At 53.3% G+C, this 24682-nt stretch overlaps 10 protein-coding genes and 2 non-coding genes across 12 annotated transcripts; 5 read left to right on the forward strand and 7 right to left on the reverse strand.

Moving 5' to 3' along the window:
- Positions 1–1311: 1311 nt before the first annotated feature.
- J3D65DRAFT_270076 (uncharacterized protein) lies at positions 1312–3207 on the forward strand. Its single transcript, XM_066794952.1, has 2 exons — positions 1312–2370; positions 2569–3207. The coding sequence occupies exons 1-2, from the start codon at positions 1413–1415 to the stop codon at positions 2784–2786; spliced, it is 1176 nt and encodes a 391-aa protein (XP_066658107.1). The 5' UTR covers positions 1312–1412; the 3' UTR covers positions 2787–3207.
- A 142-nt stretch (positions 3208–3349) lies between these two features.
- Positions 3350–3447, reverse strand: J3D65DRAFT_t35. Its single transcript has one exon. It is a non-coding gene; the product is annotated as a tRNA-Ser (tRNA).
- A 602-nt stretch (positions 3448–4049) lies between these two features.
- Positions 4050–4130, reverse strand: J3D65DRAFT_t34. Its single transcript has one exon. It is a non-coding gene; the product is annotated as a tRNA-Ser (tRNA).
- A 625-nt stretch (positions 4131–4755) lies between these two features.
- J3D65DRAFT_644853 (uncharacterized protein) lies at positions 4756–5933 on the reverse strand (the record flags this gene model as incomplete). Its single annotated transcript, XM_066802180.1, has 2 exons — positions 4756–5742; positions 5817–5933. The coding sequence occupies 2 exons, from the start codon at positions 5931–5933 to the stop codon at positions 4756–4758; spliced, it is 1104 nt and encodes a 367-aa protein (XP_066658108.1).
- A 297-nt stretch (positions 5934–6230) lies between these two features.
- On the forward strand, positions 6231–7865 carry J3D65DRAFT_675339 (uracil-5-carboxylate decarboxylase). Its single transcript, XM_066803573.1, has 2 exons — positions 6231–7431; positions 7485–7865. Exons 1-2 carry the CDS (start codon positions 6504–6506, stop codon positions 7643–7645), a joined length of 1089 nt encoding a protein of 362 aa, XP_066658109.1. The 5' UTR covers positions 6231–6503; the 3' UTR covers positions 7646–7865.
- Positions 7646–9782, reverse strand: J3D65DRAFT_270100 (uncharacterized protein). Its single transcript, XM_066794954.1, has 3 exons — positions 9444–9782; positions 9037–9387; positions 7646–8970 (listed from the first exon to the last, which is right to left on the reverse strand). The coding sequence occupies exons 1-3, from the start codon at positions 9643–9645 to the stop codon at positions 7838–7840; spliced, it is 1686 nt and encodes a 561-aa protein (XP_066658110.1). The 5' UTR covers positions 9646–9782; the 3' UTR covers positions 7646–7837.
- On the reverse strand, positions 9783–11279 carry J3D65DRAFT_270099 (ribosomal protein YmL35). The gene is made up of 2 exons (XM_066794953.1): positions 10686–11279; positions 9783–10632 (listed from the first exon to the last, which is right to left on the reverse strand). The coding sequence occupies exons 1-2, from the start codon at positions 11230–11232 to the stop codon at positions 9920–9922; spliced, it is 1260 nt and encodes a 419-aa protein (XP_066658111.1). The 5' UTR covers positions 11233–11279; the 3' UTR covers positions 9783–9919.
- A 68-nt stretch (positions 11280–11347) lies between these two features.
- J3D65DRAFT_617737 (uncharacterized protein) lies at positions 11348–13037 on the forward strand. Its single transcript, XM_066799580.1, has one exon. The coding sequence runs from the start codon at positions 11437–11439 to the stop codon at positions 12571–12573; it is 1137 nt and encodes a 378-aa protein (XP_066658112.1). The 5' UTR covers positions 11348–11436; the 3' UTR covers positions 12574–13037.
- Positions 12948–14455, reverse strand: J3D65DRAFT_617738 (COP9 signalosome complex subunit 5). Its single transcript, XM_066799581.1, has 2 exons — positions 14379–14455; positions 12948–14325 (listed from the first exon to the last, which is right to left on the reverse strand). The coding sequence occupies exons 1-2, from the start codon at positions 14401–14403 to the stop codon at positions 13313–13315; spliced, it is 1038 nt and encodes a 345-aa protein (XP_066658113.1). The 5' UTR covers positions 14404–14455; the 3' UTR covers positions 12948–13312.
- Positions 14456–14607: 152 nt separating this feature from the next.
- On the reverse strand, positions 14608–18318 carry J3D65DRAFT_617740 (DNA polymerase delta catalytic subunit). The gene is made up of 4 exons (XM_066799582.1): positions 17849–18318; positions 17436–17801; positions 15573–17386; positions 14608–15522 (listed from the first exon to the last, which is right to left on the reverse strand). The coding sequence occupies exons 1-4, from the start codon at positions 18221–18223 to the stop codon at positions 14784–14786; spliced, it is 3294 nt and encodes a 1097-aa protein (XP_066658114.1). The 5' UTR covers positions 18224–18318; the 3' UTR covers positions 14608–14783.
- Positions 18319–19716: 1398 nt separating this feature from the next.
- Positions 19717–20094, forward strand: J3D65DRAFT_601262 (uncharacterized protein; the record flags this gene model as incomplete). The annotated part of the gene is made up of 1 exon (XM_066798025.1): positions 19717–20094. One exon carries the CDS (start codon positions 19717–19719, stop codon positions 20092–20094), a length of 378 nt encoding a protein of 125 aa, XP_066658115.1.
- A 2207-nt stretch (positions 20095–22301) lies between these two features.
- Positions 22302–24536, forward strand: J3D65DRAFT_617748 (uncharacterized protein). The gene is made up of 3 exons (XM_066799583.1): positions 22302–23179; positions 23253–23606; positions 23675–24536. Exons 1-3 carry the CDS (start codon positions 22683–22685, stop codon positions 24153–24155), a joined length of 1332 nt encoding a protein of 443 aa, XP_066658116.1. The 5' UTR covers positions 22302–22682; the 3' UTR covers positions 24156–24536.
- The last annotated feature ends 146 nt before the right edge of the window (positions 24537–24682 follow it).

Raw genomic sequence — 24682 nt, forward strand, 5'->3', positions numbered from 1 at the left:
CTTGGTGTATAGATGCCCGTGCCACATGGTCTCAGTGGGACGGTGGCTTGTGGGGAATGGAAAGTGAGTAAGGATAGAGCCTGTAGTTGGAGAAGCTTGGCCTACAGGGCTGCTGTAACCCTTTGCACATCATTCATGCCACGTTCATCACGTCCCCGCATCGGGGCCTCTCCTGATTCAATCCTCGGCTCTCAAACCAGTAGATCATCCGAACAGGCAAACATGGCGTCGATTCGCCTGTCAAGGCGTCAGGGTACTCCCGAACCTTGACAGAAAAATGACCCTGTCACAACATTGTTCAATCACCCCCGTGGCCGACCGAATACCTCGGAATCTCGCTCCACTTTCTTCCCAATCGCCCACGACGTACGCAAGCGCAATCCAGAAACTTCGACTCAAACATTGCGCTTCATTCCGCAAGGGTCTTGGAGTGGCACGCAGGTGAATCGACCTGCTGTGCTTTCCGCGGGTTCCCGGTCAACCTCGTCGGCCGCGGGAGTCGTGTTTCAAGCAAATCGCCGCTCATTTCTTCATGATTTCTCGGCGACAAGCAACCTCTCTATCCGCATCCTGCCCCTCGTCCTGCGCGTTCCCGTTCCATGCCTCGTCTCGCCCCATCTCGCCAATCCAGGCATGTCGTTGCCGCAAGTGGAAAATTAGCCCCGGTTCTGGATCACCTTTGGGGCGCCAATGCTCTCGACGCCGGAGAAGGTCCAACAGTTGCTGCTCAGCTACGGTACGCCTTCGACTGGTGTTGATTAGTTGGAATTAGTCCACCGATGCACACATTCCTGGAGTGAGCATCATGACGTCTGGTGATGCTAGTGCCCTGCTCATTTCTTGCCGTCCGTTCCCCCCTTCTCTCCTCCACGGCTCGACTGGGCGCCCAGACGCTTCACTGCTTCTGAAATTTAGTTGCCTGTTTCTCCCAACGGCTGTCACAGAGTGTCGGGCGACTTAGTTCAGGAACGTCGGCAGCTATCTTTTGGCCTTTTCCTGATCCAGCAACCACCATCCCACAGTCCCACAGCCGCGCGACGTCATCTTGCAACACCATTCCACTGACGGCGCATCTTGGCTCGACAAAACCCAAAGACAATGCCCTGTTTGCGGTCGCTGGCGAAAAAATCATAGGACGAGTAAGTCATTGGATTGTTTACTGTCCACGTTCACTTTTCCGTCTTGCGCATCCCAAAATGGCTAACCTTATTGTCAGCACTACCGCCGAACATCCTTTTCGAGGGAAGCTTCGCCAAAGTTAAGAGCCGCAGCCGGCGGCCGAGTCGGTACCTCGCGCTATCGCGCTGCGCTGTCTCACGACCCGCGTGCTTCACTTCCCCTCCTTCTGATTCTCTCTTGACCTGCAACTCCATCTCTCGCTCGCCGGTCGCTCTGCTCCCGTTGTCGTCACCATGGGAGTCTACCGACAGCGCCCACTTCTTACGGCGCTGGTCGTCATCTTTCTTATTACCACTTTCACGTACTACACGGGGTATTCGATCCAGCCGGCTGACACATTGGAACCCATTGAACGCCCGAAGGTGCCAGTAACAACGTCCGACCTCGCCGTCACTCTCCACCAGGTGCACAAAGACCCGCCCACGATACAAGTTATTGTCGAAAACAAACATCCCTATTCTTTCATAACCATATTACTATGGGACTCACCGCTCGACTTTCTGGCTTTGCCAATTGGTCTTTTTGAAATCAAGCCGGAGGGCTCGGACAAGCCCATCTCGATGAACAAAACCGATATCAAGCGCAAATATCCGCCTCATTGGGACCTGTTGCTGGCATTGCGTCCTGGCGATCGTCGCGCACAGGATATTGTCTTGGAACCCCCGCTTGTGCCATTGGGGGAGCTGCGGGAGAGGGGCAAAACGGCAAAGGTGACGATGAAAGGCCGGTGGAGAGCTGTGTGGAAAGGTGACCTCGACGATGTAACTGAAGAGTCGTTGAGAAGCATAGAGGTCAACCGAGGGGGTATGATGGGCAGGTTTGAGAGCGACGAGCTCGAGATTGACCTGTGGGAGACGGAGATTAAAGAGAAGCCGGCGGAAGAAGACTGGCGGGAGGGGTATTATCCAGAAGGCCCTCCTCCAGAACAACCTCCCCCCGATGAACCCTCGCCAGACGAGCCTCCACCAGAAGGACCTCCGCCCGAGGAAGGTAGACTGGAAGGGGAGCTGCCGCCCGAGGATGAGAGGCCCGACGAAGAACGTCCCGTGGAAGAACGGCCACCTGAGGAAAACGAGGAGGACCATGAGGAAATCGGCAAAGTGCACAATGAACCGGAACACAACGAGAAAGACGAGAAAGACGACAAGGATGACAAGGAGGTCAAGGAAGAAGGTAAGAAGGAGGACGAGAAAAAGGACAAGGATGAGAAGGGCGACCAGGAGGATAAGGAATCCAAACAAGACGAGAGTGACGAGAAAGATAAGGACGACAAGAAAGATGAGGACGACAAAACATCGGACAAGGATAGCAAGAAGGAGGATGATGATCAGAAGCCTACGGACGAGAAGAAGAAAGAAAAGGACGACAGCAAGAAGAACAAGGACGGGGAAAAGGACAAGGACGAGAAGAAGAACAAGGAAGAGGAGAAGGAAAAGGACGGAAGTAAGAAGGGCAAGGACGAGAAAAAGGATGACAAAAAGGACGACCTGAAAGCCGACAAGAAGAAACCCCCTCCCGAACCAGGTCGCGATGATGAGCACCCCGACAAAGACTCACACGACGACGAGTCGCGAAAAGAAGACGACGCGAAGCGCATCATAGGATAATCGAACCATCCCGTATATACCCGCTGCTCTTAACTGCATCACCGCTGCGGATAATCGCATGCAGCAACCGCAGCAGTCAGTGCAAGTCGTGGAAGGCGCATTTGGCATGGAGTTGCGGTTTCCGAAATGCTTCCATACTATACCTAGTGTTTTTGTTGTAGATAGACCTTGCTTTTGGGTGCTTGGTTGCTGCTATTTCTTGTTAGATAGTTCGAGCAAGCCACTTTCAAATCGTCTCTTTTGCCTTCAGCGCCTCGCCGTGTTTTGTGCGCGTTGCTCGCTCAACAGCGTCGGCCCTATACCCCAACGCATGCTTGCCGTTGGATTCCTTCGCCACGCCCTTCATCATGCTAGCAAACAGAAGCTCATTGTTCAAAGTGTTGCTCGCCGAATAACGGTCAGGATCCCACGCAAACAAACAAAAATTGAAAAAATTTCGGTCCACTCACCTTCCCCCATCTCCACACCTCTACACCGCCACACTATTCCCCCTTGCCCCACAGCAAATTTGACCACCGAAAGAACAAAAAAGAAATCTTCCAGACGAACTGGAAGCGCTGATACGACACAGACAGGACTCGAACCTGTGCGGCCGAAGCCATTAGATCACACCGAAACGAAGAATTCGAGTCTAACCCATTAACCACTCTGGCACTGTGCCCATTCTGCCAAGATAGAGTTGATAATGTGTTTATGTTCTGTGACAGATTGAACAGAGAACGAGGATGGATTGCACGGCGTTCGGCACTCGAGCAAATGCGAGGCTTTTGGATCAAAAATGGCGTGCATTGTGGATGCAGGACAGGGGATACGAGGCGAAAAAAAGGGACCTTGTACAACGCCAGTGATGGCAGCAAAGGCGGTCTGAAGAGGCAAATGAATGGGGAATGCGAAGCGAATGGACGACTAAACACGCGCCATTACTCGGCCCCTTGGCTTGGAACAACACGAAGATGATGGGTGCAACTGCGATAAACCTGAAGCTCGCTTGGAAATTCGATATGGTTGAAGAGAAGGCCCTGATATCAACGGAGGCGCCGGCGAGGTTTTGGTCGCCAGAGCAGGGGAGGGTTGGGGCGGGCCACTCACTTTCCGATCTAACACAACGCTAACGCAAGCGCCAAAAAGTCACCCTGAGAACCGGCAGAGAAGTCTCGCCCCACCCACCCAACGCCCCTCGGTGCCACATTCACTAACATCACCACGGACCTCCAGACTGTAAAAAGAGCAAAAGGAAATCCCCGCACGTGTAACACGTGTCTTCGACGCGAGCAGGACTCGAACCTGCGCTCCCGAAGGAAATAGATTTCTAGTCTATCGCTATAACCACTCAGCCATCGCGCCATGTTGAAATAGACGGCAGCTTTTGCAAAATATAATGCTACCCTTCAGCCGGGGAACAACCTCTGAGGAGGCAGGAACTCGATCGTGTTGTTGACTGCTATCATTTTCAAACTTCCAAACAAGTGATCGCAGAACAGACACCGCTTTTTATGATTACAAGGGGTAAGGCAAGGGGCAAGGAGCTCCGATCGTGTTTGGGAATGATTCGGACTTTTGAAAGAGTTGAGAACCCCCGGGAAGAAAACAAGGGGAAGAAAGCTGGTAGGTCGAGGCTGTCAGGGCAAAACAACTTCGGTAAGCAGAAGGGAACAATCCACCTGTCATATGGAGCGCAGTGACTCAAATGAGTGGCCGTGGAGGGCTTGACGGACGTCGAGGGGCCACTTGTGAACTCGATATTGATGGTCGGGAACCCTTCGATGCGAGACCCAGTAAAATAGTCGGGAGTTGACAAAATCTCGTGGAGCATGAGCTGGACTCAGGGCCTATCCCCGAACACTGATTGGAGCTGCAAAAGCTTGGTTGATGTGAACTGTTCTTCAATTAACTTCTCAAAGAGACCGTCAGTTGCCAGCATACATGGCCGTCTGATGATGGCGCCCTTGTTTCAACGAGCACACTTGTCTCATCCATACGTCTCCTTCAGCCTCTTCTCCAAGTACTCTCCACTCTTGACGGGCGGGTATTTCCTCTCCGACAAATTTTTGTATGTGTTCGGAATGGTTTCAATGACCTTATCAAAGTCTGGGTTGCAAAAGTAGGCAATGCTGTACCTCGCAGGATATTTTTCGAGGTCTTCTTGCCCTGGCTGTAGCGGAGGCTCGACAACGCGGTGTTTGGTGCTCTGGATGGTGTCGTTGGACCAGCGGGCAAGCAGGTCACCGGCATTGACAACGACTGTTCCAGGAATCGGCTTCGCATCCACGTAGGTACCTTCGGGAGAGAGGACTTGAAGACCGCCGCGTGAATCCTGAAAAAGGAGTGTTAAGGACCCGTAATCTGAATGCTCCCCAGCGCGAACTTGCAACTGTCCGTCTTCTCTTTGGAAAATGCTTTTGTCGACTTCAGGGTAGTGCAGCAGCCTGAGCGTATTGTCGCCTTTGCCAACGTACTCGTCGAACCAGTCCGCATTCAGACCGAGTCCGAGGGCAACCGCCTTCATGATGTCTTGGTGCAGTAGTGCGCACGCATTCCAGAAATCCTTCATCGTGCTTTTGAACAATTTGCCCTCGTCGTCAATCGCGTCTGGCCACATGTTCGGACAGTCCGGCTCGTCGTCGCGTCCAATTTCCATGCTCTCCTTGAGGTCGGGCACAGCCTTCCGCAACGCATCCACGTCGCCGGCAAAATCAGCCCGGGTGACTTTTTCGCGTCCATGGGCAACGTAACCGCGATTGGCCTTTGCGCTATACCAGGCCAGGGTATCTTTTTGGTCTTGTGGCCGTGCGAAAAACTGGGCGCTTCCAGTGAAAGCAGTCTGAACTGCCCATGGCGGGATTGGGATATTCTTAAAATAGATAAAGCCTGCCCCTTGGAAGCCGTTCACAATCCTTCTACCAGTCTCAAGGCGCTGCAGATCATCACCACTGTGGAAAACTTCAAAATCGATGAGCTGTTGCAGACTCAAAGGTTAGCTATGGAGCCAATGGGAACCAAGGGTCTTGACTCGCGGCAGGTGGATCGTACAGGAATGTTGAGGCCGTCCTTTTCGACGGCAAATGCCCCAGAGTCCGCAGCGACTGTAGATTCACCATTGCGGCCAAGGAACGCCTGATCTCGAGGTTTATAGTAAGGAGAGTCCATTTTGAGGTTGGAGGATTGCTCTGGAGTGGGCGTAGACTGCTGGAGATCAATTCTGGGGCTGAGAGGACGGAATATGCGGGACGAATCGAGAAGCTAAAGGCGAGTGGTGATCCTTGGACGTGCAGTCATAGCTGATGTTGGACTGGAACATTTAAGCACGCGATGCAGAGGCGTGGCTTGCCCCGCTCTTGTGATAGTTACAGCGGAAAAGGGCAGGTACAAAACAGGAAATGGGGTGATAACGCCGCGGGGGAGCTTATCTAGCGGGGAACACGGGATCCTCAGGCACCGTCGGCCAACAGGCGGTCCTCCGCGATATCCCTTTCTCCAGATATCGATTGCGGGTGTGCCCAGGATAACGGCCGCACTGCACGGGACCCGACAGTCGGTGGGTTCCGACGCAACTGTCGCTGTTGTTGCGGACCCCAGACCCTTTTGACCTGTCTGCATGGTTAGGTAATAGAGTCGTGTCTTTAAACGAACCTCAAGCAACTCTGTCTCAATATCTCAGGAAGTCGCGTACGGCAACACCATCTCGACATCTTCTTGTTGAGCTTCAATACCGCGAAAATGCCGACCGTCGACGTGCACACTCACGTGTACCCGCCCTCGTACATGTCCCTCCTGCGGACTCGCACCACCGTCCCTTATGTCCGCAATTTTCCAGACGCCCCTCAGAATGCCCGTCTGATCATTCTGCCTGGCGAAGATGCCCCGGACAAGCCAAGCACAGCACGCGGTCGCCCCATCGGACCCGAGTACTTTGACATCAAAGAGAAACTCAAGTTCATGGACGCCCATGGCATAGAAAAATCCGTCATCTCGCTCGCCAACCCGTGGCTTGACTTTCTTCCACCGGACGAGGCGGGTGCAGCTGCATGCAGTATCAACGACGAAGTGGACGCCATCTGCGGCCAGTATCCGGGCCGGCTGTACGCTTTTGGGACGCTCCCGTTGAGTGCGCCTGCGGAGACGGTGGTTGAAGAAGTGAAGAGACTCAAGACCTTGAAGTTCATGCGCGGAATCATCATGGGAACTTCAGGGCTGGGCAAGGGTTTGGATGATCCGGCGCTGGACCCAATTTATGCGGCACTGGAGGAGCAAAAACTGCTGATTTTTCTGCACCCACATTACGGATTGCCGTCAGATGTGTACGGACCGCGGGCCGGAGATTATGGCCATGTTCTGCCTCTTTCTCTGGGATTCCCATTGGAGACCACTATCGCGGTCACAAGAATGCTCCTCAGTGGCGTGTGGGAGCGTTTCAAAGAGCTGGACATCTTGATAGCGCATTCAGGCGGCACGCTCCCATTCTTGGCTGGCAGAATCGAAAGCTGCATCAACCATGATGGCCACTTGAAGAAAGAGGGCAGACTCGAGAAAATGAGGAATGTGTGGGATGTGCTGAAGAAAAATATTTACCTCGATGCGGTGATTTATTCAGAGGTGGGACTCAAGGCGGCTGTCGAGGCGAGCGGCGCAGACAGACTCATGTTCGGTAAGTCTCGATGGCGAAAATGATACTTGAAAATCGAGTGCTAATGATGACAGGAACCGATCACCCATTCTTTCCACCCTTGGATGAAGACGAAACTGAATGGCTGAGCGTCAAGACGAATTATGCAGCAATCAAGTCGGCGTTTGGTGGGGATGAGGCAGCCGCAAAAGCTGTGCTGGGGGGTAACGCAGTACGGATCCTGAAGCTAGACTGAGAGAATGTCGGGGGGCGTGGACGGCATTACTTGTAGGACTAGGCCAGCAAATGAAGCAAAAGTGGTGTACATCCGGGCATGTAGCGAGTACGGAGTTGCGCGTTCGGACCAAGCAAAACAATTTCAAACCCTGTGGATCGCAAGCGATCAAGCAAGAAAGCGACGAACCAGCTCACGTCGGAAGCCAGGAGACTAAGAGCCCTCGACAGCTTGCTGGAGTACGTCCCAGCCCAAAACATTCCACAGTTCTTCTTCAAACCAGCTCTTGATATCCTTCGGCTCCACTTTTGGAATTTGCGGTGCAGACACTGGCTGAGTAGGCATGCGCAAACAATCCATGAATTCATCATTATCCGCGCTGTCCTCGAAGACGGCGTTGAAGAGGGTCTGCTGCAGCCGCTTTCTTGCAATAAGCCCAAGTCCAGCTCGAAGCGACGATGTCGTGGCTTTCAATGGGATCTTGCGAGTTGCACCGGTTGCTGTGCGTTGCCTCTTTGGCTTTGCTGATGTCGACGCAGGTTCCTCTTGAACCAGGTATTTCGGTGCAACGGCGACTGCGCGTCGGAAGAGAAGGATCAAATACTGAAGCTCGAGGCTCAAGACCCGGTCGTCTATCGAGCCGGCCGTAGGCTCATTGCTCTCTGGGTGGTTCCAAGCGTGGATGTCTCCTTCGACGGTTCCGGTCGAAACGTGGCCAAAGCTGCACTGGAAAACGCGCTTACCACACCGCTGGAGAATTACGAAGAGAAACCCTTCAAACACCTGGCGGTGGAGGAGGTCGGTAGGTGATGGCGCGGCAAGGCAGCTGAAGAGGAACTTGAAAAGTTCATGGGCCACGTCGAGCTCATCCTGAGGCTTCTTCATCTTTTGGCCCCGGCGAGCCTGGCCGCTTCCTGCATCTGACAGGCCTGAGCCAGCCTGAGACCGCGCCGTCTCTCTCATATCGTCCAAAATTCCCGAGAACCCCGTGACGATGCCAAATATGACGCCGGACGTAGCCTCTTTGGCCGCTGGATCGTCTCCAGCCAGCTTGTTGAGCAACCGCAGGATCCCGGTGAATGAACGGGTGGCAACATCAAACGCTGTCTTCAACTCGGTCTGGTATGCACTCATCACCGGCTCTGGGATGACTGCGTTTTGTTCTGCGGCGGCCAGGAAACCTTTCGACGCGATGCGCTGCTCGTACCTTCGGCGAGCACCAACGACAACGGTCGTCAACGATTTTGAAGCGTGAACTAGATGATACGATAAATCGCTATGCCTAACATCAGCCTCGTGACAGAGCTTGTGAGCTTTGTACAAATGTCGCGCCAGCGCTAGTCCCTCTATTGCAACATTAGCGGTGCTCCATGTCGAGGATGCCAGGAGCATTCAATGCCGGGAGCATTCACCTTTTCCAGAGTCTTCTAGCGCATCAATATCGGCCACGGTGCTGTCGTTGATTTCGCCGGGACCCTGCTTGCGTTTGGAGCGGCTTGATGCAGAATCTGCAGCTCCTTTGGCAGTCTTTTTCCGAGAAGGTTCCGCATGAGACCCTTCCTCTCCACGCTCAGCCGCAACCTTCATCTTGTCAAGGGCCCTCTCGAGATCCATGATTTGGGCCTGCAAAGAGGCCTGTGTCTCTTCCGCTCGTTCGCATCGTTTGTGCCAGAAGGTGGCCGCATCGAAGCGTTGCTGGCTGGCGCGCTGATTGCGAGGATCTGTCCGAGGTGTGAAGCTCTCGCGGAGACGGAGGATATAGTCTGCAGTGGTGAGGATGTGAGTCAGGTGCCAGCAAAAATGACGTTGGGAACGTCACCTTCAACAGAGAGCTCATCTGGTTTGCTCTTGATTATTGCGATAGCAAAGGCAAGGTGAAGTGGATGTGGCGCCGAATTCGCTTTGGGCTTGGCCTGAGACGATTGGATTTGACGGTTCATGGTGAGGTGGTGCTGAGGTTTGGTCAGGGTCCGAGGGTCAAAGGCGCTGAGATTGTCCACGTCTCTACGCCATGGCAGCATGTCGCTGGCTCTAGACTACCAACAAGCGCTAGAAAAATCCGTAGATTCGAAGAATCTTTAATTGCGCTGAAAACCTTGCTCTTTTTAATGCACCATGAGGTGCTTTGCAAAAACTCGTTCTCTTCTCGACACCAAAAGAGTTACAAAGACATGGCATGATCTCGTTCAACTCCTCTCTGCCTTTCTGCGGAGACCAGAACTTCCACAACCGGCGGCATTCCTCTTGAAACAAAGACCTAAAGTAATACATTCGTCTGTGAATTCGTCTTTACTTCTACCTGTACCTCGCGCCATCCTTCTTCTTGTACGGCAACTTCTCCGGCTTCGGCGCCTTGAACTCAATGTCCGATCCAGGGAGTCTATACTTCTTCGCGATCTCATCTGACCATGGGTCAAACTCTGACCTGAAGAAAGTGACACCAACAGGGCTCAGGGAGTTTTTGGCCATCCAGGTACGGAGGTTGAAATTCTGCCTGCCTTTGGATGGTGCTGCGTTTTCCACGACCTTGCCCGCAGGCTGTTCCGCCACCCAAACCGACATGCGGTGGTACGGCGCACCCTTGATGGCGGCTGGTGGAAGCCACGGCAAGACGACTTGGGATTCCGAAAGCTGTCCGAGATGGACAGTCTTTTGCGTGGGGGAAATCGGGATGTTGGTAGCGATGAAATGGCAGCGGTGATCAAAGGTGTCTTTTTTGATATTCGGCACATCCGAATCGACAACCACAATGGACACCAATATCTCTCCTGCGTTGAAAACTTGAATGTCAAGTGTGCCGGGGTTCTCAGATGTCCGCGAGTCTACAAAGTCGCCCGTGCGGACCTTGCGCTTGCCGAAAGCCAGGTTGACGTCGGCGGTAGGATGGAATGGGTTGTAGACGTCAGGAATGACGTACATCTGTTCGAGACGCTGCTTGAGGATTTTGAGCTTGTACGATCGCCACTTCTTGTCGGCGAGATAGCGATAGATGGGTTTGTTCATGTCGCCTGAATCACAGCACTTAGCGCGTGCCTAGTCCGCGGATTGCAATCATACGAACCTAATCCGTCCTCGAACCTCTTCTTGATCAATGGGTCGTTGATGTCCGCGAGAATCTTGAGCTGCTCCAGCTGATTCTGCATGCTGCGCAGCCTGTTCTGCTTCTCCCACTCGCCACCCGACACAGAGGGATCCTGTTCCTTCAGTCTCTGTATCCTCCCGCGCATAGTCTCGATGGCCTTGAGCTTCTCCGCTCGCTCCTCAATGAGCACCTTGCGAGCCTCCTGGAAACATTGGTATGGCAGCTGCTCAAAAGGTATCTCTTCCGCGGTGCGTGCAATGGCGGCGCGGCGTCTTCGGGAGCCAATGGGAAAGACTCCGGTCTTGATGAGCTCTTTCTCGTCGGCGGGACGATAGACGCGATTGGGATCGAGCGTGAGATTGGTCGGAGGCGTGGACGTCGATGATTGTGCTTCGACTTCCTCCGCGACGGCCGGGGTGGTTGTGAAGCTACGCGCTTGTAGAGCAGAGAGCCGTGCTGGCCGAAGCTGGCCTGTACATCTCACGCAGGCCTGTAATGGCCTGGTAGCCTGTTTGGCGGCAGACATGGTCGCAAGAGGTTGGCGCGGTCGTGTGGTGTTGCGGCGATGTTCGCAGACAACCGGAATTTTTGCCAGGTACTCCTCCGCCCAAGCTCCGACGGGATCTCCATCCAACTCCACCTCCACATTTGACCTTTGCTTCGCCAGCGCAGCTGCTTCCAACGCCTCTCTTTCCTTCAAATACACTATTCGACTTGACTTCCCATCAAAATGGCAGCTCCTCGACAACTCATACGGCCGGCGCAAGCCCTCACACGTGTTCTAGCCCAACCCTCCTTCTATCCTGCTCGATTCAACCTTGCCGCAAAGCTTCAAATACCAGTAGCTCTCCCTATCACGCAGATCCGAACGGCAATTCGCAAACCGTTCACAAAAGACAGGGACAAAGATCCCCGCGTCCAAAAGTCCGTCGTCGACGAACAAATCGGCTCCCTCTACGTCAACATAGTCCAGGATGACGGGACATTTGTGCCAAAGCAGCGCCTCAGAGACGTCCTCAAAGACATGGACCGCATCTCATACTTCCTGCTGCAAGTCGCCAAGGCGCAAGAAGACCACGAACACCCGTATCCCGTTTGCCGAACAGTCCCCAAAGACGAGCTGAGAAACATGGAGAAGGAAAAGAACAAGAAGAAAAAGACGTGGGACGACCTCACCAAGGTGGTTGAGATTACCTGGTCAATCGCAAAGCACGACCTCGACAACCAAATGAAACGAATGACGCAATTCCTGGAGCAGGGCCTGCGCGTCGAGGTTGTCCTGGGACCGAAGAAGCGCGGACGTACCGCCACGCCTGAAGAGATTGAAGCTGTGCACAAAAAGATAAAGGAAACGGCTGCATCGATCCCTGGCATAAAAGAGTACGCCGAGGCCGAAGGCGAAGTCGGCCGCGTCTTGAGTCTGTTTTACGGCAAACCCAAAGAGAAAGTGGCGGAGGAGCAAGAGAAGCAAAAGGAGGAGGCGGCGGCGGCGGCGGCAGAAGCGCAGAAGGCCGAGGACGAGGACACGTCGAAAAAGTCGAAAAAGGTTTCGAGATACAAGATCAAGGAGGAGGAGAAGCGGAGGCAAGCAGTTGCAGAAGAAATGCAGGCAAGAAATCGGGAGCGTCGAGCTGCACTCGAAGATCCTGGGTACCGTAGGCACAGGGGCATGCCCAGACAGGAGAGCAACTACAGACAGGAAAGCGCCTACGAACGAGAGCAAAGAAGGATGAGGGAAGAGCGCCAACGAGACGCTGACTCGACTCAATCGCCTGCGACTCAAGTCCGAAGACGGCAAACTCAGAATTTGGGAGGGCGGACTGGGTCGTTTCTGACCGACCTACGTGCTGATAGGTTCACGCGATGAAAGAGCGGACATTGATCCTATTGCACACGCAGTCAGGCAACAGAGTTTATGAGACATCGTTGTCCTCTTGGGTTTGTCTTAGGAGAACTAGAGCCGTGGAATCGGCCCACTTCTCGAGAGCGCTGCACAGCTGCCGCTTGCACCGGCTGTGCGGACTTCTGACATGTGCACAGCGCTTAGTCGTGAATCTCAAGACGCCCGAAGGACGAACAAGCTGGCCTGAGGATTTTCAGTATGTGGACACAGGGGCTGGGTGCTTCGCTGTTTTCAAGACGAAGATGTTTGTGAAAAGCAGAGAGCCTGAGATGCATGAGCCTGTAATAACAAAAGGCAATAGACGTCTTGATAGATTATCATACAGTCAACACATAGATGCCCTGGGCAGCAAACGCACGCGGACCCATAGCAGTCCTCGTTAGCCTGGGACCAGACAGAACGTTACAGCATTCATTCAAATTGACAGCTTAAAGCGAACCAGCCATGCCGAGTTGAAGACAATGCTGTTTGTGATGAAGGGAATTTTGAAACTCTAGATGAAGTGTTTCACTCGAATCCGAGCCACCATCTCAATATGGTCTTGGGATGAGCAAGACCAAGACCTCCCGCCCCAACGACAGCCTTGAGCTGCGTTGCCAGCTCGCCATGCCATCTAAACGCCTGGCCATGCCCTGAAATCAGAACCTCGTCAAAATCATGAATTTTCCCGCAACTCCTCTCGGCCATGCTGTACCGCCGAAGACTAGGCCTTCATCTCCGTATCGACATCCTTCTGCGGCTGGTGGTCGACCGCAAACACCTTCTCCTTGACCTCCGCTGCCAACAATCCCATCTTCTCCTCTTGTGCAATCTTCTCTCCGGCCCTGGCGAGCTTCTCGAGGCGCTCATCTTCGCCGGCGCTTGACTTTTCGCTCTTCAACCTGCCCCAGAGGCCTCCGCCAATGCCGTTCTTGGCCGACTCAGCTTCTTGGATCTTGCGCGCCAGGTCCGCAATCTGGTTTGTTCCGTAATCACGGTTCGTGAGCAGCGGAGAGGATGAGAGAGTGCCGACCCAGTACTTGTTCCACAAGCTCTCAAGGATCTTGGAGTCGAGCGTCGACTTGAAATGCGACACCTCGAGCGAGTAGTAGCGGTTGCTGTGCGCGCCAAAGTCTTCGATTTTGCCGAGCGGAATTGTCTGAAAGCCATCGCCCGTCGTTGCTGCCTCGGGCTTGTAGTTGTCTGGGTATGTCCTGAACGCGCCAATTTCGACCTTGCCGGCGCTGACAGTGCGGTCCGGGTCGATGACGACTGCGAGAAATGGGTCGTTGAATGTCTGCTGTTGCACCTGCGTGTTGACGTCGATGCCTGACAGCCAGCAGCCGTATCCCGGGTGGCTGTGGTACCAGCCGATGGCGTTCTCGAGCTGCCCTGCTTCGCGCGACTTTGACAGGTATTCGACCATGTACTCGTTCGCTTCGTCTTGGGCGTTGACACGTGTTTCTGTTCCTTCAACAGGCAAGCGCAGCGCGTCGGTGACGACAAAGGTGTCGCCGTGCACTGAGCCGAGCATGAGGCCCATGACTTCAATTGAGCCGCCGGATCGCGCGTGCATGACCATCTTTAACAGAGCTACCGCCGAGATTCTGACATGTTTGAACCAATTCGGATCGCTCCTCCAGGGTCGTGCATCGTTAATGGCTTTTTGGTCGGCGGGAGAGTAGTTGAAGAGGGCGTCGCGGGCAGGGTCAACGAGTTTGATTGAGTTCTCGAGCTCTACAGAACGGTTAGCGCTTTGAGATAGGCGATGCAGATCGTTGGGCAATTACCCCAGCTCTTGATAGCGTTGTCCATGTTGTTTGAGGTGGTGCTGGAGCTGGGTTGTGGTTGGAGTCGGAGAGGTATGTCGGCGCCAGGTCCCCGTGAGCTACCATGAGTCCGTGCTTAACTCCGGCTTATCGGCGTGGTGCAAACAGATCAAACAGCGTTCCCATCCATCTACGGTCTGGTAGTTTCACTTTTCGCGGAAAACATGCACAGCATTTTGTAGCAAACCCGTTCAAGAAAACATGTATTTGTGTCTGGTATCATTTTATGCATGTCCCAAGCTCATCCAGAGCAACGCCGTAAAAATCCATCGAACGACCGCTTGCCGCAACATCAATCTTTCAACACCCTGACAAGTCCATGACAGCCCTTGGAGTGGATATACTCCTCGAGTCTGAACCGGCCGCCTACCAAATCGTGGCATCCTTGTCGAATCGAACCAATTCCTTGCCAGAGTCCTCCACATCTTTCTTCGCTTTCATTCTCATATAGAAGATAGGGCAATCTCTGCTGCTGCAAATGACCTCGTTGTGGACGCTGCCCTGGCATCTTTGACATTGCGTCCAAAGGCGAGCGAATCGTACCTCGAGCTCGCTAACTTTGGAAAGTGTCTTTTGGTACAACTCTCCAAATCTTGGCCTGCAGTTTTCGCACACTGCCCCGTCTTTCTCCGTGGCATTGGTCATTGGTTTCTTGCAGCCCATGCATGTGGCAGTCTTCTTCGCAAACTTCATCAACCCGCCCATGGTTGGAGCAGCAACGCTAATGGTGCGAGTGTGTTCGCCAGTCAGCAGCTGGGCAGCCTTCTTCTCGCCGAGAATTGGCTCGAAGATACGACCTAGTGGTTTGGACAGTTGGTTGTCGAGGTAGTATTTGGTATCGATGGGAAGATTGTTTTCCAGAACGTAGATAGGGTCTTCAGACTTCTCGTAGTTTTTGGAATCCGCGGCACCTTTGACAATCACGTAGGCAACGCGGTCACCCAGGGCTGGTGCAGATCCAGCATCGCGCTTTCTCATGCGTTCGGCGAGCTCGACATGGGCTTGCTTGGCGGCGTAGTCAGACTTTGAAAGTGCTTTTGTGATCACCAGGTTCGACATGTCGATCTTGTTTTGGAGAAGGTCAGAGATGGTCTCCTTCACAAATCTAGCACCTTGTCAGCTCATGTCTTGATTCAAAAACGGGCCATGGCTTACTCTTGAGCACCATTGACGTCTCTGTCAATGAGCAGCATTCGCAGGGAAGTCTCAATGACGGTCTGAACCAAGCGGCAATTGTCACGGCGGACGGTCTCGATACCTTTCGTATCCATCTTGTCCCACTTGTCCGGTCGGCTGTAGTACAACCCAGCGTACCTTTTCTTGTTGATGAGCAGGTACGGAAAGTAGACCTTCTCGAACTCAAGCTTGATTGGCTTCACAAACTTGGACGAGACGTGATCGGCTGCTTCTTGTCCAAGCTCCATGACTTTCGGTAGGTCCGAAGGTCCAAATTTGATCATGACCGAATCAGTATCGCCGTAGATGACTTGAGAGTCGTGCGAATAGCCGTTGGCTATGGTGTAATGTTTCTCGACTTCATCCTTGGTCTTCTCAATCATCTGGCGACCATAACTAGTGGTGCTACTGGCGATTGCCAGGCAAGGTAACTTTCCGTTGGTAGCTCCAGTCAGACCGTACACGGAATTGGCACTGACTTTCAAAGCAAGTTGGCGACCGTTGAGAATAGCCTTTTTGAATGCATCCGTCTCGATGGCGAGCTCCTTTTTGGCGCGTTTTCTGGCGCCCAGAAGTTCTTCCAGAATTTGGGACAACAGACCCTTGCGTACTTTTGAAGTGCAAAACATATCGCCATTGGGTGTGACGATGTAGTCTTCGTCTTTCTTCAATTTCAGTTTCTCAATAGCAGTCTTGTTCAGCAGCGTGGTGTAACAAAGATTGTGAGCTTGCATGATGCTGGGATAAAGAGAGGCGAAATCCAGTGTGGCAATAGGCACGTCGTAGTATCCACGTGTCGGTTCGATGACTGTGGCACCTTCATATTGCTCATCCGTGCTGTTTACGGACAAGTTCGGAATGACGAGGTCTTGCTCCAAGGCTTTCCGGAAAAGTTGACTTAGGAATTTCACCTGCTGTCCTCTGGAAAGAAGGTAGTTGAAAGGAACACCTGTGACTCTGGCCATTTCTGTGTAGTTGACCAAGCACATAAGTTTGTCCATCAAGCGCAGTGGAAGGTACGCGTCTTTCAAGCAGTAAACAGCTAGACGCCGCCTCGAGTTTTCATCTCCATTGAACAGCTCGGTGATCATGGTGTGGTGGACATCTTCCTTTTGCTCCTTGAGGAAATGGGCGCAGACAGAGTTAAGTGTATAACTCCGCAATTGATAATCTCGTTGCACCAGCTGAAGCAAGTCCAGTTGTAGACGTCCGTTGGTGTTGGTGGCTTTGGTGTCGCGATTACCCATCTGTTTGCTGGAAAAATTCGTCTCCTTGGCCTGTGACATGACGTTCCTCAATCGGGACCAGTAAGGGAAAGTACCCAATTTCAGGTGTTTCGCTCTGTCGAGCAGGTATGGGAAATCGAAATTGGAAATGTTGTAGCCGATGATAACATCAGGGTCGACTTTTTGGAGAAAATCCTTCCATTCCGTGAGCATTTTTTCCTCTTTTTCGTATGAAAGGACTTGAGCGTTGGTGATTAGAGCGCAAGAGTCTACGCAAAACACGTTTCGAACAAAAGGCTGCTCTTCTCCGTAGCGAGTGACGACGTTTGCGATTTGAATGACGGGATCCACGTTCGCCTCGGGGAAAACGCCTTTGCGGCCAGCGCATTCAATGTCGAAAGAGAGGACGCGGAGGGGCGCCATTTTGGCCCATTGACCTTCAGCTGGATGGGCCATCAAGTCTCTATAACTTGCCGAAGCTTCGATTTGACAAGTGGATTGTCTGCTGTTGTGCGGGATCATCCAGTATCTTCCTTCCTTCACGGACACCCAGGACATTCCGGGTAGCTGTCATCGTCAGGAATGACTGAATCACGCTGTAGATTCGGAAGCATACCTTGCAGTCCACCATGAATCTGAGCACATACTGGATGCTGTCAAAGGTCAAAATGTCGCCTTCCGCGCCCTTCCACAGACCCTTGTAGTTGGCATTTCCGCTTTGAATCGTCATGCGCACTCGATTTATGAATTTCGGGTCGGCAACGGTAATTTTGAGGTACGGGCTCTTTTGATTGCCTTGGAAGCCATAGATGTTCTCTTTTTGCTCAATTTCCACAGAGTGTATCGCGGGTTGGTGCTGAGCTATTTGGGTCTCGAGGTAGGCCTTGAACGGGCGGCAATCACTGGGCTGAAAAGAGATTGGGGCGGCGACATAGAGGTAGTGTTTGAAGTCGGTGACATGGAGAAGAACAGAGTGGCCAGCCTGCACCAAATTAGTCAAGTACACGCAGCAGGTGTAGAAAGCATTACCTCAGTCACTCCAAACAGCTTTACAGTGGTGCTTCCTCCGTGGATTGTTCCCTCTTCGGCGTCAATCTGCTGAAAGCACAGCTCTTGCGATTTGGGATCGAAGCCATCGAGGCTGGGACGTTCCCATTGTTGGTCCTTCTCCGAGTTGGCATGCTTGAGGTCGCTGATATTTTGCGAAAGCTGCTCCAACTGCTCCTCGAACTGGCTCTTGGGCTGACTTGAAGAGACGGGGGCAGTTTTGGCAGGAGCTCTGGCAGAGATTCCATTGAGCTTGCGCTTCTTGGCTGACTGCGGAGAGTCGGCAATGTTGCGGCGGGTGTTTGTCGTCTCAGCGAGGACTCGTTTGGCCGGCGGGGCCATGGTAGCGGCAGGCATATGGTTTGGTTTGACTGTAGCGGGCCACGCTACATTGAAGGGCTTTGGTGTTGATGAAGCTCAGGCTAGGGTATGCGTGAAAGGGAAGGCGCGCTCGAGAACGCGAACGCGAACGCGATTGGAAACGCGTGCCCGCCGCGAGTCAAGAGGCTTGCTCATGTAAGCGCATATCTTGGGCTGCTGAGTCGCTAGTCCACTCCGGCCCAGTTTAACCCGACTGGAGCAACGATCGTCGCCGTCAGCCGACAGACGACGACGACGACCTGGGACCCGTCTTTTCCTTTCGCCCAGCTTCTAACAATTGAACCTTGACGTCCTGTCGTCCTCTCGTGCGTTCGCCAAGGTCATACGTCCCAGCAAAAGACTGCAGGCACAACTCCTGCCAAGCACGTTGACCAACGATGCCCTCGACACCAGGAACAAGGAGCATTCGTTTGAGACCAAGCCTTGGGTGGATGCCCATCATAGTGCCTGTGGGATACATGCACTCTGCCTTTTACTCCAACTCAGCAGCAAGAGTCAGCATCCGACTTCTCTCGGACTTTTCACGCCGCAAGCTGGATGCAATTCGGATGCAGCACACCCAAGCTCCGTGCCGATAAAACCGAATTTCGCGCCTGAAAGACACCCCAGCCATGTGCACGAGTCTCCATTACTCCATTCGTCTGCTTGGATTGGCCGCCGCCCTCTGCCGAAGCGGCAGCTCATGGGCTTTTCTCTTCCTCGCGGCGGCTGGTGGAGGCTTGCAGAGCTTTGAACCTTTGAGCGATCTCTCGCCGAGATCTGTTCAAGGGCAACTCGAAAACCCAGGAGTACAGTGACTACAGCACCGCGTCCAAGACCAACTCACAACGACTCTGCGCACCATGAGAGCCACAAGCGAACCCAAAAGCACAGCCCTCCCATCGAACGTAGTAGTATATGATGTAAGGACGGGTATCAACCGGAAGGGATGAGAGAGTTCTCTGCAGCATGTGTACCGAAGTCCACCGAGAATTGCTTGCTAACCGCTGCACTGACCTTATGACGGAGCCTTTCTGCGGTAGCTTTTTCGCAAACTGCCTAATGCGGTATGGTCTCCCGTCGTCGCTTGAGCTTTCTTTTTGACCGCATCAGACTCTTGGGCCAAGATCGAGGCATTTGAGTAGCTTGACTGATCGCAGTTTTCCATGACCCTTGTCCATGGGACAGTATGAATACAAACACACATCGCTCCTGTGTCTGGTTCTTTCACCATCACTGCTCTTTGACAGGTTCAATTTTCACGTAGCACTCTTTTGTCTTATCCTATCCGTAGTTTTGGACCAGCTCGGCAAGGCCAGGAGCCAGCATCAGGTAAGCTCTTATTCCTGGGTCACAAGGGCCTTTGGTCACTGAGGCGGGAGGTCACTAGGACATAAGTCTGACTTGATATCAGATAAACTCAACCAAGGCCATACGGCTCCCCTTTTGCGCCAGACAATTGGTCTCTTCCACTGGATACGGGCATCGCCATGGACCACCACATGAAGAGCTCCCTGTTCTTGGAGAAAGCCGAGCCCCAGCAGCGGATTCGTGTCTTCGAGTCACTGCGTGACCTTCTAAATGACAAGATTTACCGATTTGAAGTCACTTACGGCCTTTACGTCATGGACTTTTGGGGAAAGTCGATCGTCTATGCATTCATCGCAATCGCAATCGCCTTTGCCATGTGGCAAGCGATAATACCGCTCTGCGTCGCGTCATATCGGACATTTTCTCGGAAGCTCATCCTGGAACCAAAGGGCTTCTACTCGTCGATCCAACCTTCTCCGCGGGCTTACTCGACTGCCGTCCTGATAAGCAGCGTCGTCGGCAATTTCAACGGTTCAACGACTGCACTGCTCTGGTGAAGTCCACTGCTCCACGGTTTCCGAACGACCAAGGCATGGTCTTCCGAGCTGGTCTGACTTCAGACCATGGTGCTGTGCACCCCCTCCGCGCCACTCGATTGTTCGCAGATGACTATCCAGTCTTCCTACCTGCGCTGCTACAGCCACCGGTTTCGGTTCCATTATGACGGGCGTTTCTTTTTCAGCGACTCAATACCCTTCTTGCGATCGGCGCCCAGCTCTATTTTGTTTCTTTGCATCACTTTGAACGTTTTTCACGGTGAGACGAAGCGCCGATGGCATTCTTGCAGTAACGCTTATTCATGAGGAGTATTCTTTGCGGGACTGTATCTAAGAAATCGACCCGTCCCTTGATGATAACAGTCTCTGGCGTTACTACTCTACACTTTGTCTATCCGGTTGGTTGGACTGTGGTCATGGCAGCGGTTATGTCACAGTGTGTCAATGCGATTCTGGCTGGCAGCTAACCTTGCACAGCCTTCCATATTCCCCGCAAAATGACGGGTATACCCGAACGATCAACCTCCCCTGGCTCCACCCTTCTGGGCAGACATGTTGTCCCTCAGGCTGGGGGATTCGCATGCTTAAATTCATAGGCTCGGGTGGAATTCTGATTGATTCGGTTGTGTCTGTATCGAAGGCGGCGGAACCACATTAGGAGCCGAAAAAACATCTGGCACCGCGTCCGCATCGAGCAAGCATCCGTCCACCACCACAGCTGCCATCAGGGAGCTGTCATTCACTTCAACAGCTAGACCCCCGGAGCGTCAATTCTTTCCACGCCGCTTTGGAGCCGAAACTGTCAACTCAGACGTCTCATCTATCCAGACCTGACCACAGGTTTCTTGTGTGCCGATTCTCGGTTTGTTTGTGGCTCTGGCTGCGGTACATTCGCTATCCCTCGACGATACTCACGGGCTCGCTCTACTTCATCTGAAATCTCGGGTATTCCGGAATAGTAACAAGGCAGGCCTTTGGTAAACATTTGAAAAAAGTCTCCAGATTTGCCACCTACACTGGCGAAACCTCAGGAACAAATACACACATGGCTCTTTTCAACGTATCCTCCATTGTGTCTCTAGCAACACGAGCGGTCGACAGTCCGAACCCCCAGCCTTGCTCGATCTCGCACAATCTACGGCAACGATAACTAAGGAACACAAGCTTTCTGCGGCTGAGAGTGCCGAGCACTCGGGTCAGCAAGCGATCAAGCTCCCTTAGACGATATGATTGGACCACGGCTCTGACAGCAATAGATTTCTGGCCCCCAAAACATCTGCCTGAAATAAACCTTAACCCCCAAAAGACGTCCCGCATCATGCTATCGAGGCTGAATTTCGCGATATCAACTGGCCAGATTTGTCGACAATGGAGAAGCGACAAACGATGCGTTAACCCTGACCAAGGACAGCAAGCATCGTTACTTTTCAAAGGCATGAGTTGCGAACGATCCCTTCCTCGCAAGCTCAGATGCTTGCCCATCAAAAACAGCAGTCTAACTGCTTTTTAGATGGTGGCTGCTTTGTGTGGAGCAGTTCCGCCCCACAACATTCTCAGTCAAGAACAGCCATCTGCAGATCTCGAGCTCTCTTGAGCATGAGCCTCCGGACATCGGTTCTATATTTTGACGCGGACGCACAACAAACATAATTTGGCACCATGCAAGATGACGACGCGTCCCGACTGATCCTCAACTGGCACCGAAACGCTGCAAAAGTAATTGTTGACAATCAACATGCGGTGGTCACAGAGTATGAAAGAACAATGGGACATTTTTGCGCTTGCTCAAGAGCGACTAATTCGCCTAATCAGCAACGCACGCGGCCCATGCGGAGCCTATTTTGATCATCGCTCACGATGGGGCTGTTGTTACACTATCACCATGAGGCCATAGCATTCGGCCCCAAACGAGGGTTCGCCGGTGCAGTCAGCTTTCCCGAACACCTTTTGACTGGAGCAAATCTTCATAAGCCCCTGGTGTTGACGTCGCTGCGTTCCTGTCTCTCACCGCATCTACGAAATACACACGGGCGCGTGCCTGTGGCCTCAACAGTACCATCTCCATCGAATTGGCCCCTGCCGGAGGAAGAGAGTCTCGATCTGGTCCGCAAAATGGGCCGCGTTTCCTTGCTCCTGTTCAGCCTGTCAGCGATCGCAGGCAGAGCTTGCGCTCAGATGGATGGCGCGACTCCATCATCAGAAACATTCCTGCGCAGAGGATATCATTCTTGTATGTCAAAGTTCCCCGCAAGCACCATGATTCGGTGTCGTACTAAGTAGACGAAGCGACGGTAGGAGGAGGCTTCGTGTGGATCGACGGCGGCAACTTTGCGTACACCAAAGACAGTTCCGTCCAATTGGAGTTCTCAGACACCCTTCTTGCGCTCGACCTTTCCGAGGACTGGACAAACGATACGGTGCGCTTCATATCAAATTCCAAAACGTTACCAGCGGGGTCCACTCCATCTACTGCCCCCTCCCTATTATACGGCAACGGCCTCTGGTATGATGATGATAGCGGTACTCTCTATACGGGTTTCTCTGGCTATCGTTCAAGCTTCAACATAACGGAGAACGATGGCTGGCCCATGGAATTGACGGCGTTCAAGACCAATGAAGATGGAGGAGGAACATGGAGCACTGCTCTCAACACCTCAAGTAACGCCTTCGATGGCATGATTCGGCCTTTGCATCCTGCCGTCGCTGTTGGAAATGGCAAGGGATACGCCCTCGGCGGCACTACGCCCATCAACGGAACGGAGCAAATGGCCGGAGGCATGCTCTCTTACGACTTTTCGACTGGACTCTTCAGGAACAACTCGATACAGATCCACGGAGGCTACACGAACCTCGCCAATTTGATCTGGGTACCGCAGTTCGGAACTGAGGGCTGCTTTGTGCTGATTGGAGGTGCTGGGGGAGCGTCTGACGCGACCAGAGATTTCTACTCGTGGGAAGAGATCTACGTCATGGACGCCGCAACCGAGGTTTTTTACAAGCAAAATGCCACGGGCGACTATCCAAACAGTGGTCGTCAGGAGTTCTGCACCGCCGTGGTGGCTTCCAGCAACGAGACGGTCGAAATGTAGGTTTTTACTACGATCCCCTCCTCCATCGAGCTATTCAAAAAGGGCCCAGCTGCTCACAATCCACCACAGCTTTGTCTACGGGGGCTGGGGCGGCGCCTTGGGCGATGATGCAGCGACGCCTTACGACGAGATCTTCATTCTGACGCTGCCGGCCTTTGAGTGGATCAAGCACGACTACACGCCCGAAGCGGCGCGTCTCGCCCACAGCTGCGAGGCCGTCGGCGGCAGCCAGATTCTGCTCATCGGCGGCCTCGCTGGCAGCACCGACGATGCCACGTACACCGGACAGTTTGGAGTCAGAGACACGAACGACCAAGGGCTCGGAATCTTCAACATGACGTCGTTGGTGTGGGAGGACAAGTACACGGCCAACCCGCCGGCATACAGACAAGCCGACGTGGTGGCCGAGGCCTACGCGAGCGGGTAAGAAATGACAAGCCAAGGGCATCACGAGCGAATGAAGCATCGACGCTGACTGTTTACGTGTGAAGGAGCGCCAACGACAGCATTTCCTGGAACAACGACAACATCAAATCCATCTTCTCGCACAAGAACTTCACCATCACGTCCAGCGGCGGCTCCAGCTCCTCCAGCAGCAGCCCCAGCGCAACCAGCACCGCCGCCTCCAAATCCTCCTCGCTCTCCGGCGGCGCCATCGCCGGCATCGTCGTCGGCTGCGTGGCCGGCGTCGCCATCGTGGGCGGTCTTCTCGCCTTCTGCTGTCTCCGCCGCCGCCGACGCCAGGCTTCTGCTGCAGCTGCCGCCAGAGATGCGGCGGCCGCCCAGCACCAGCACCAGAATGCTGGTATTCAAGAGGCGCCGTACGGCAGCGAGGTCATGGAGATGCAGGCCGAGAACGGCTGCCTCGAGCTCGACGGCTCCGCGAAACCGCCGTATGGGTATTCACCGCTGGCCGAGCTGCCAGGAGGCGAGTTTCCCCCCTCGGCGACGCAGCAGGAGGTGAAACGATAGCACAACAGCAAGGTACGCGAGGAGAGAGAATCTTTGTAAATGACGACGGGACAGACATTTATCATTTCTGAAGACTTGACTTGTCCGCTAATCTTTTTATCTGTCACGAAAGACGGCGTTTTATCTTGTTTTGGCGTGGAGTTTGTTGAGACATGAAGGGGCTTGGTGCATTGCCATCTTATGAATTGTGGCATGTAATTCTATTGACAGAGGCCGCCGGTTTGGCACACGCGAGTCGCAAGGGCCAATTGGCATTTTATTTTCATTGCGTCTCGCATTTTCCCTGCGGCACTGTATCTAGTTCGATTCTTCTTGTCCCCGTAGCGCTGGATTGCTGAGTAACCAACAGTACAGTGACACAGTGGGTGTCAAAAGAAATGAGGCTCTCCCGGTCTGTCTGCCGCAATGAACGACCACTTCCTAAGCGCATGTACAGGTGTATGAATGCTCCTCAAACACAGGCGGAGCAGCGGACGAATGCTCCTTAAGCGTAGGCGAAGCAGCAAATGAACGCTCCCTAGACACAC

The sequence above is a fragment of the Phyllosticta citribraziliensis genome (genome assembly GCF_038025025.1).
Source record: "Phyllosticta citribraziliensis strain CPC 17464 chromosome Unknown J3D65scaffold_3, whole genome shotgun sequence".
Lineage (NCBI taxonomy): Eukaryota > Fungi > Ascomycota > Dothideomycetes > Botryosphaeriales > Phyllostictaceae > Phyllosticta > Phyllosticta citribraziliensis.